The sequence below is a fragment of the Dipteris shenzhenensis genome, chromosome 25 (genome assembly GCF_047967505.1).
Source record: "Dipteris shenzhenensis isolate YYH24624 ecotype China chromosome 25, Dip_SZ_1.0, whole genome shotgun sequence".
NCBI lineage: Eukaryota > Viridiplantae > Streptophyta > Polypodiopsida > Gleicheniales > Dipteridaceae > Dipteris > Dipteris shenzhenensis.
In genome coordinates, this window is record NC_141620.1 from 41,060,807 (window position 1) to 41,072,549 (window position 11,743).

General features: G+C 42.1%; 1 protein-coding gene across 1 annotated transcript; it reads left to right on the forward strand.

The window, feature by feature from the left end:
- The first annotated feature begins 8,830 nt into the window (after positions 1–8,830).
- Positions 8,831–11,743, forward strand: LOC147885891 (uncharacterized). Its single transcript, XM_087396874.1, has 9 exons — positions 8,831–8,929; positions 9,021–9,043; positions 9,121–9,200; positions 9,288–9,454; positions 9,541–9,636; positions 9,715–9,851; positions 10,348–10,454; positions 10,667–10,754; positions 11,485–11,743. The coding sequence occupies exons 1-9, from the start codon at positions 8,884–8,886 to the stop codon at positions 11,536–11,538; spliced, it is 798 nt and encodes a 265-aa protein (XP_087253000.1). The 5' UTR covers positions 8,831–8,883; the 3' UTR covers positions 11,539–11,743.

Genomic DNA, 11,743 nt, shown 5'->3' on the forward strand with positions numbered 1-11,743 from the left:
GAACCTGGTTTCAGTTGGCCAGATGGTTGAGCAAGGTCTGCAGGTTAGATTTAATCCTGATGGATGCTTTGTTGAGGACTTGAAAAATAAGTGCCGCTTGGTTGCGAAAGGCAACAAAAATGGAAGAATGTTCACCTTGGATGTTGATATGCTTGAGGTGAAAGCTGCTATGTTTGCGCATGGGAGAGGTGTCATTGCAGATATTGAGATATGGCACAAGCGCATTGGGCACGTGAATATACAAAGGCTGAAATCTATGCAAACGAAAAACATTGTTGCAGGTTTGCCTAAATTCAGAGTTGAGGGAATGCAAAAGGTATGTGAAGCATGCCAAATGGGTAAGCAGGCCAGACATGCATTTCCCAAAAATGCTAAGGTGAGCAGAAGACCTTTGGAAGTGATCCATTCAGATGTTTGGACAACCAAAGCTGCTTCTATTGGTGGATGCCATTATTATGTGACGTTTATTGATGATTACACCAGGAAGGTGTGGATTTATTTTATGAAGCACAAAAGTGAAGTGTTCAGCCATTTCAAGGCTTTTAAGGCCATGGTTGAAAAAGAGAAAGGTGTGCATATTAAAGTGCTAAGATCTGATGGAGGGGGAGAGTACTTTTCAGAAGAATTTTGTGAATATCTAAAAGAACAGGGAATTCAAAGGAAGTACTCATGCAGGTCTACCCCTCAGCAGAATGGGGTTGCAGAAAGGAAGAACAGGCATATTGCAGAAGTAGGACGGGCGATCCTAAATGAGAAAAACATGCCTGATTATTTTTGGGCTGAAGCAGTAGCAACTGTTGTTTATATTATGAACAGAACCCCCACTGCAGCTGTCCATGGCATGACGCCTGAAGAAATGTATACAGGCCAAAAACCAGATATTTCTCACTTGAAGGTATTTGGTTGCATAGCTTATGTTCATGTTCCTGATGAGAAGAGAACAAAGCTGGATCCAAAGGCAGAAAAATGCATCTTTATTGGATATGCTCTGCACCAGAAAGGGTATCGCTGTTATAACCCTTCCACTCGCAAAATGCAAGTGAGCAGAGATGTTGTTTTTGATGAAATGAGCAGCTAATATGCACCAACTGTTATGGTAGGAGATGCAGATGCAGGAAATGGGAATGCTGCAATAAATGCAGAGCAGCAATCTCAAGCCTTGAGTGGACCCAGAGAGCCCTCTACTAGTGGATCTAATGCATGGACAGGAAGATTGAGATCTAGTGAATCGTCACATGGCAGCCTTGATAGTGTTGTGCAGGTATCACATAAGGGAAAAGAAAAAGTAGACCATGCTCCAGTGTTTGATGTGTCTGCTGGTAGCTCTCATGTTGATGGAGAGTCAAGCGGCTCTGAAATGAGCCTTGATGAGGAACTTGGGATTCCTTCTGTTGTTACACCTGGTGCAAGGAAAAGCAGGCATGATTTAAAGACTCCTGCAATTGATCCAGTTGTACGGAGATCCACTCGTATTAAGTATCCAGTTGACAGGCTGAGATATGATGGGTATACAGCACATCACTATGCTTATATGGTCAAGGTTCTAGAGGAGCCAGAGCCCACATGTTTTGAGGATGCAGCAGGGCATAAAAATTGGGAAGCAGCTATGGATGAAGAGATGGCTACCTTGGATGCAAACCACACTTGGGATTTGATGCCTTTGCCTCATGATAAGAAGGCTATTGGCTGCAAGTGGGTTTACAAAGTAAAGCACAATGCTGATGGGTCTGTTAGCAGGTACAAGGCAAGATTGGTTGCCAAAGGTTTTGCGCAGACATATGGAATTGACTATGAGGAAACTTTTAGCCCAGTTGCAAGGATGGCAACCGTGAGAGCAGTAATTGCTATGGCTGCTGCAAAGGGATGGTCTTTGCATCAGATGGATGTGAAAAATGCCTTCTTGCATGGTGATTTGCAGGAAGAGGTTTATATGATGCAGCCAGAAGGTTATGAGGATAATTCACACCCCGATTTTGTATGCAAGTTGCGCAAAGCCTTGTATGGCTTAAAATAGGCACCGAGGGCATGGTCAGACAAGATAGGGCAATATCTTGTCACTATTGGATTTCAGATTTCCAATTCAGATTTTTCACTTTATGTGAAAAGGACAAACAGAGGGATTGTGCTTGTAGTCATCTATGTTGATGACTTGATTATTACAGGTGATAGTGATGCAGACATTAATGAAGTGAAGCTGCTGTTGAAGCAGAAATTTGAGATGAAGGATTTGGGAGAGCTGCGTTACTTCTTGGGCATTGAGGTTATTAGATCCCCGAGTGGGATATGGCTGTTGCAAAGGCAATACGGTTTGGACATGCTATCCAAATATGGGATGACAGGCTGTAAGCCTATCTCTGTTCCATTGGAGCAGAATGTGAAGCTCAATGCAGAGACAGGTGAGCTTCTTGAAGATATTACTATGTACAGGCGCATAGTAGGTAGCCTGATTTACATGACTATAACCAGACCAGATTTGAGCTATGCTGTGGGGCTGGTGAGTCAGTTTATGCAGGCACCGAGGAAGCCACATTTGGATGCGGCTAGGCGCATACTGCGGTATGTGAAGTCCACATTGCATTATGGACTGTTTTATGAAGCTGGGTGTGCATTACAGGTACATGGATACACAGATGCTGACTGGGCTGGTAGTGTCTCAGACAGGAGATCTACTAGTGGTTTTATGTTTTCCCTTGGGAGTGGTGCCATCAGTTGGAGCAGCAAGAAGCAGCCAACAGTTGCCTTGTCGAGCATAGAGGCTGAGTACAGGGGTGCAGCAATGGCTGCATGTGAGGTAGCTTGGTTACGGAAGCTACTTGCAGATATGGGACAGTCAATTCATGCAGCAGTTGTCATTCATTGTGACAACATTAGCAGCATCATGCTTGCTAATAACCCAATTTATCATGCTAGAACGAAGCACATTGAGGTGCATTATCACTTTGTGAGAGAGAAGGTTCTAGCTGGTGAGATTGATCTTGTCTATGTCAGCACTGAGGAGCAGGTGGCTGATATTTTTACGAAGGCATTGGGTACCGAGAAGCTTCGCAGGTTTAGGAGCTTGCTTGGTGTACGTGAGATGGATTTGAGCTTGAGGGGGAGTGTTGAGATATCAAGCTCTACCCCCGATATATCTCCTGGATGACTATCATTTATGTCACCGCTGATGTTAGTTGTACTCGTGGTGTAGTTAGACTACCACGTATGTTTTTGGTTTGGGTTCACATATGAACCACGTATTCTAGGGTTTGACATATAGGGTATTTCCCTCTTCTATTGTATTGTTGTTGTGTGCAAAAGTGAAGAAAGGCTTCACCCTCCAACCTTGTGTCCTCTCTCTTTTGTGTGTTGTGAAGAAAGCTGAACTTGAGTCTCCTATCTCTCTCCCTTATTCTTTACAAAACCATCCCTTTGATGTAGCCATAGCAATGACTGCTCTTATGGTTGCCATCCTTACAATAGGACTGAATGTTTCTTCATAATCAATGCCATATGTCTGTTCATACCCCTTGACAACTAATCTTGCCTTGTATCTGTTCATAGAACCATCTGCATTGTGCTTCACCTTATGAACCCACTTGCAGCCAATTGCATTCTTGTCTTTAGGCAAAGGCACCAATTGCCATGTAGCATTTGCTTCCAAGGCATCCATTTCTTCATCCATGGCTTTCTCCCATTTTTCTTTTCCCATGGCTTGCTCAAAAGAAGTGGGTTCTGGTTCATGTATCACTTTGACCATATAGGCATAGTGAATGGCTGTAAATCCATCATATTTCAACCTATCCACAGGATACCTAACTCTGATAGACCTGTGCAAAATAGGCTCACTACTAGATGCTCTCAAAACATCCCTTGTCTTCCTTACTCCATGTGTAACAATAGAAGGAATACGCAACTCATCATCAAGGCTCTGTATAGAGCCACTAGATTCACCATCCACATAAGAGTGACCTGCATTCACATCAACCATAGGCTGATCTACTTTCTCTTTTCCTTTTCGTGATACTTGCATACCACTATCTGCATTGCTTTGAGGAGATTCTCCTGATCTCAATCTGCCTCTGTCCTTGGTGAAGTATGTGAACCACTGCTAGAGGACACTATAGGTCCACTGATATTTTGTGATTGCTACTGTAAATTTTGTGCAGCATTACCATTTTGTGCATCTACATCATCAATCACATTTACTGGTTTATACCAGGTGCTCATCTCATCAGAAACAACATCTCTGCTCACTATAAACTTACGAGTAGAAGGGTTATAGCATCTATACCCTTTCTCCTGTAGAGAATAACTAATAAAGATGCACTTCTCAGCTTTTGGATCCAACTTGGATCTTAACTCATCTAGCACATGAACATAGGCAATGCAACCAAAAACTTTCAAATGAGAAATATCTGGTTTCCTACCAGTATACATCTCCTCTAGCATCATGCCATGTATTGCTACAGTGGGAGTCCTGTTCATTATGTAGACTGCTGTAGCAACTGCTTCATCCCAAGAATAATCTTGCAGGTCTTTTTCATTGAGCATGGCACGAGATACCTCTCCAATATGCCTGTTTTTCCTTTCTGCCAGTCCATTTTGCTGTGGGGTATGACTGCATGAATATTGTTGCTTTATGCCATGCTCCTGTAGGAACCTTGCAAACTCATTTGAGAGGTACTCTGCCCCTCCATTTGACTTTAGGCATTTTATTTGCAAGTCTGTTTCTTTTTCAACCATAGCTTTAAAAGCTTTGAAATACTGATAGACAACCAGTACATAACTTTTTTGACTCTCTCATGCCAGCCTTTAAATGCCTACAACTCTTGTTGATTGGGAACATCAGGAATAACTGGTTCTTATTCAGCTCCAGTAATGAACTCCCAATAGCCTTTTCCCTTAAGGAAATTCGTCATTCTAAACTTCCATGCTTGGGAGTCGTTCTTGTCAAGCTTTTCAGTGACTATCTGTGAAAGAGCATCAGACGCCATTACAGAACACTGCAAAAATATTCTGTCACTGGCAAAAACACAACTTCTACCTCACAAGGGCAAATCTGCAAAACTGACGAAAGTGGTATTTGACCACATAGTCACTTCCTAGAATGATTCTATCACCCCCAATATCTCTGTGCATAGGCATACGATGCAATTTCTATGCCAACTTTTCACCGACTTGTAGAACAGTGGTCGCGCAACAAAAACATGGCACTTTTCTGAGTACCTGTGAAAAACTTCCGCCACCAAAATGGGCCCTCTCCTGTAGCATATACTACACTCTCGCCACACCGTGAAGGGCGTCCCCAGTGCACTCTTGCACTTTCCGGCTGTGCTATTTGCAGAGATTTGCTCCCAAACTCGAAAAAGGAAAGCAACACTGATCCTCTTACCAAGACATCGCGAACTTGGTTTGCTTTCTTGAGCTCCTTACCACGAACCAGGCTCTGATACCATGTAAAGAGAGTGGGAGAGAAGGAAGGATCTCACTTGCGGCTTTCTCACATACACAATGGGGGAATACACACAAAGGTGGAGGCTAAAAACAGTTTTCCTCTTCTTAGTTGTGAAAGCCAAAAGAACTCTCTCTAAGTACAAAAGGAATAGGTGAACCCTATATTTGGGTCTCAAACCAAACTCAGCTAACTAAGGTGGCATACTAATTGAGCCACTAACTAGAGTACATAAGGATAGTTGTCATCTAGCTATTATTTATGGGCGGTATACCAACCGCATTTGCAGCTAACAAGTCGGTGACATAAATGCACAACGGTCACCCTGTCATATCACGAGTGGAGCTCGATATCTCAACAGGAATTACGGTTTCGACATCTCCTGGGCATCTTGTTCGACGATTCATTGTCCAATTGCTCAACTATGAACAACATAGCCGACTATGCGTATGCCCAACACGCCACATGCTTACGGTCCCTATTGGAGACTCGTTTGCCAGCTTCTCATTGTGGATGTCGTGTTCTGTTGGTTGCCATACACGATGAAATCACTAATCAAAATTCTTCTTACGATCATGGACATCTACTTTAACGATTCCTACGGATTTCTTTAGCCTTAAGGTGTATTGCTTGATTTTAAGCCAAAATCTGTGCGCCCACCCCAAGGTAATTGCTTCTTCACACTTTCTATGAATTTGATGGATCCAATTGTGCTTTATGGGATATCTTGTGATCGTGCTTTGTGGACCAGTGGGCGAGATAGAATAGATGTATACTGAGGCGACTGATTGAAATCTCGTGAGGCATTCCTGTTCATAGTGAGATGGGCACACTTTTGGTAGTGGAAGCTCAACCTACACATTTTTGTCGCTACCAACGATAGCAACAAATGTGAGCCTTGAGGAGTCGCTGAGGACATGATGATGGAGGATGGCTATCATGGTTATACTAATATCAATGGTTGATGCACGTAGAAGGGTGCTAGGAATGGATTGAGCTTACCGACTTGGCTACCCTTGAAGTTGCCTGTGGAATTGCACTTTGAGGCTAAGACGGTTGAAATAGCATAACCACAAAGCACGTTGAACATCGGGAGAGTTGTGAAGACTTTGATTTTTCTTTTCAAGATGTTCGACTACAACTAGGTAGTAGGGTGCGTCTAGGTGAATTTTGAATGATTGAGAGAGGTGGGAGGACTCTTTGTGAAGGTCGTATCGGAGTGTTGAAGGAAATGGAAGCAGGCGGTTTCTCAAATGTCTTGATTATATCAAAGGGCGAGCTAAAGGTCATTGAGGTATATCTCGATGTCCCCAACAAAGTACGATTTTGAATTTTTGTTTTCGATTGGAAAGCAATATCCCGCAATGGCAACAAATCTTGTATTCTGGATGGTTACAAGAGAGTATTTTGCAAATCTATCCAAAATCATCGTCGTCCTTTGAACTTGACTGTTTATGAATAGGTGATAGAGAATGGTTGGGATTGTTTCTGCGGCGGCGGTCCCAACTACACCATCAATGTGTACCCTGGCGTTGATCAGGCTTTGATTGATAGGTCGATATCGATAGTATCTAGTTTTCACGTCCATTGTGTGGCTCCTTGGCTACGTGAATAGAGATCGTGTCCTTATTGCAGGAACTCCAAGAGTGCATTAATGGCTTGGAATAGCTCTTTTGCAGGCATTGAGATCAGTGTAGGAGCGACCTTATATTTGGTGATAGGGACTTTAGAATTGCTTGCTTATATGCAACACAGTGCCTACGCACCTATTTTGTTATGCCTCATCAATGTTGCAATGTTGGTTAGTGCCTTATTATAGTAGTCAGTAAGAGCTTAATTAGTAAAGGTGCAAAGTGAACTAGTATATTGGACAAAGCTCTTCTTGCATTAAAGAGATCTAATTTGTATTTGTAACTACTCAGCTTCGATTCGGTCTGACTTGGTTCATGCAAGTGTGTTTCTCGGATTGCGTATTATTGGCTGAAGTACTACCCGGAAGCTATGGAGAGACAACACTTCAATGAGGCCTTAGCAAAAATGCATAATGGTAAGAGGATTCTCGTTATCTCATATCGATTATTTACAGTAGGCAGCCTATGGTGAATTTTGGGTTTCTTGGCCTCTCCTTGGGCCACGTGTCCTAATATTTAATTTTGATCTAAGGCCTATGACACTTGATGAAAAGTATGCTTTTGCATGAAAAGCTCTTGATGGAAGGCATGAGTGCTTTTGAAGGCCTCTAAATCTATATATTTCACAAACTTCAACTCTTTGGATTATCTAGCTAATATTGGCTCTGCTGCCCTCTCTATCCAACATCGCTCACATCGAGAAACCGCTTCGCAGATAGAGACAGGATTTCCACGACAAATGATGGAAGAAATCGTGACAAGAATTTAGTCGATGCTCGAGTTGGAATACAGATACACTCATTGAGATTTAAGTAATATATCATTCTCTTACATATTCGCGATACTCAATCTTGGCCTAATATTCTTGGCGATTACAACCTCATCGCATGGGGAAGGGCCCGTTCCCTCGGATTATAACTATTTAGGAAGGAAGTGCACTGCCTCCCCGCCCACACTATGTGTGTATAAAATATATATATATACATATACATATACATATATATACATATATATACATATATATACATATATATACATATATATACATATATATACATATATATATATATGTTTTCCATTTCAAGTTCTGTGTTTGCTTTTGCTTTTGCATATTCTAAATTCTTCTTTTTCTATTTGTGTGCCGAGGTGTTGGCAAGAAGGAAACGCTTAAACACATTCGCCATTTGGTCGGGCCTGCTATTTTGTCAGCTTAGTTCATAGTCTGGTATTTTTCAAACGCCGGCATGTCATCCTTTCTTCATTGTTAATTTATAATCAACGAGTATAGATTACTCTCTTCATTCATTCTCCTTAGACGGTCCCTTAGTGCACATTCCCACGTATGCTTAAGCCAGCGGAAATGCCACAAACGTAGCAGGGTAGGCATATTGCGGGAACCAACACAACGTACAGCTCTTGAGGAGAGGTTTTTGTCTTGGGGACGTCATAGGTACCTCTCCGCCAATAAAAGTGACCTGCAGTTTCTCAAACATGCCAAGAATATGGCAAGCCCTGTAATGCTCGGATGGAGATTGAAAAATTCCGTCTCCAACGGAGCATTGCAAGGCTGCGTTTTGGCCCCTACATTTATGGGGCATTTCGTGGGAACGAAGCAGGCGCTGGCATTTTCCAGCATTTTTGCTGGTTTGGCCATACGTGGGAATGGACTCTTAGGCGGCCTACCTACCGCCTTAATGAACCGTGACAGAAGAAATGTAACGTTAAGGCGTGACCTGTTTCCGAACTTTAAATAGTCGTTCATGTCGTCATTGACCAGCTTTCCTCTTTCTCTTCCTCACCTCTGCTGCTTTTTGCGGCTTCATGGCGACGACTAACAACCAACCTCACCTCCACCTCCTCTCCATTGGTAAAGTCTATTCACCATTAGATTTCTCGTTTCTTTCTTCACTATCGTGGTCCGCTGCTGATCATGCGGCTGTGGGATGCATCATGAACAGGCGTTTCGCATTTCTGCGAAAAGGTAATGAAAATACGGGTTGCTCTTGTCTTGTCATGGTTCCGAAAATGCGCTTCTTGAGGAAGAATGTTTGCCTGCAGGCTCGATGGGCTTTGGAAAGGACGGGAGCTAGTTTCTCGGAATCCAAACACTTTCCGGCTTTTCATATGCTTTTTGTCAAGTGAGGATCACCGGCCACGGCTTTTTTCAGATCCTGCACGCTTTCTATTGTCTGTTGTGGTAATTAAACCCGGAAATGCGATGGCAGGAAGCTAGGAGGAGGAACAAGCGTTCCGAAGCTTATCATTGAAGACGGAGAAGAGAAAAGCGTGCTGCATGATTCATCAGATATCTTGACCTTTTGTGACACGCTGGTGCACGCACCAGTGGAGCGCTTGCACCCGCCCGACTTGCAAGAAGCAGTGCAATTCTGGGGTAGGTCATCCCCTTCCGAGCACGTCTGATGATAGCTATTTCAGACAATGCAGCTTTCGCTCAGCTTTGTTTTGTTAGTGATGCAGAGAGGGAGTTTGATGAAGAACTAGGACCCCATGTCCGAAGGTGGGCGTATTGTCATGTGTTGTATCAGAAAGGAATGTTCGGTGTCTTAAGCCAAGGTGAGGACCAGTCCAAATGCTTGCTCTGAATCGCTCAAGGCTCTCTCGAATCCTATGTGTTGACTAGCATTACTGCAGGGACGCCAACTCTTGAGAGAGTAGCAGGGTTTTTGCTGTTTCCGCTGATCAAACTAGCGATTTACAAGGGTGTGGGGTGCGACAAGGCGAATGCCAAGGAGAGATCTCTGGAAAAGATTACAGCCATATTCGAGAAGGTAAGAACATAGGCATAAAATGATAGAGAATGGATGGATGTCACTCATAGAATGGTTTAGTAGAGAGTCTCCCACTCGCACTTCTAGCGCCAGGAGTGTCCTTTAATGCTTGGAGCTGATATCGATTTTTTTTTTGTGTGCAAAAATTGGTTTGTCGATTTTTGACTTAGCTAGTCTGCCAATTTTTGCCACTACTAAGCTAGTCGGAAATCGAGTACCCAATCACCTCCTAGCATTAACAATCCCTCTTAGCTCTTGAAGTCTGCACAAAACTTTGCAGTTAATAGTGTGTTTTTCCTTGACTCAAATTGACAAATTTGGGTTGGATTTATGTTGCCTTTAATTTAAGGGACTTAATCGGATCTTAAAATTTTCCAAAGTCATCCAAATTCAGGGTTTTCAAATAAAATATGTATATTATGTCCCTTAAGAGAAGTCTTAAGATTGTCCTTCATATTAAGGCCTTTAAGAACTAATTTTTAAAAGCTTTGAATAGGTGAGCAAGGCTCTTGCAGATGGGCGTGCTTTCATCTGTGGAGACAAGTTCACGGCTGCCGACTTGACATTCGCTGCACTTGGTGCCCCAGCTGTTCTTCCTGATGGGTGAGGAAACTTACTTGGTTGGTTGCACTATTGTCATCCTCAGAGTCAGTAGTGAGTAGTGACCAGTGCTTTAATTTGGCCAAAGAGGAAAATGGATAAATTCTTTATTTTTTTCCATTGTGATAGGACAAAACTTGTCATTGGAATTTTAGGCCCTGGTAGTGAATTGTGTGTTACTTAACATTTGGTTTTGGTTTTGGATTGGTGCACAGATATGGCGGCAGCTTGCCACCACTCCATATGTGTCCTTCTGAAATGGTCCACACTGTGCAACTCCTCAGAGACACAGCAGCTGGCAAGGTATGTAAGCGTTTCATAAGTTTTCTCTATTATCATATTATAGATGGTTATTCTTGACACTTGCCTTCCATCACGACCAATACTCTCAATTATGGGAACATTTCATATTCACCTTTTCTTATCTCATTTTGATCTACTCATTGCTTTGTCTATCTAAGGTCATGGTGACTAAATAAATAAATACCTAAGGCATTTCTTGCTAAAGGGAGATAAAGCTAAGTAGGCTGACCACATCAAAAATACCTACGAAATCTAGATATTAATGCTTGCACATCACCTCTAAACGAAGAGTAGGTTAGTTTCAACTTCATGCCCTATTGCTTGTGTTTGGAAGATGGTTCCCGTACTCATGGAGCCTTAACTAAAATCTTTCTTGTACAAGGACAAGTGCACTATATAGAATGCATTATGAAATAGTCATACAAGGCTTTATCATTGCAAAAATGATACATGCTAGGATGACGTGGCCCATGCTAGTGTTTCAAAGATGTTTAGTAGAAATTCTTTCCTTCTTTCAAAGTTAAGAATGTTACAAGTCTTGCAATATGATCTAAGTTTGTTTCATGAAGAATGAAGGAGAAGAAAACAATGAGAGGCTTTGATTTGCACATAATAACTAGATTTATATTTCTTGCAACAAGAATGTAGGAGAGGCAAACAACTAGAAGGGTTGATTTGCACATGGTAACCAAGAATAACCTCTAAACGATTGAACTTGCATGTATTACAGCATATTTTGAGAATGTATGAAACAGGACGACACAAGGGTGGCTTAGGAGTTTGAGGACTATACCAATAATTGTTCTACTTAAGAAGATGGCTTTATCTATTGTGGCCTTGTACCAATCTTTTTTAATTTTACTATTTCACTATTTGGAGCTCCTAATCAAAGGCAAGCTACAAATAAGTTATGTATAAGGAAGCTTTTTTTCTCTTGGGAGATTAATAAAGCCATGTAATTTTTTAAAACCTTTAGTTGGATATTTATA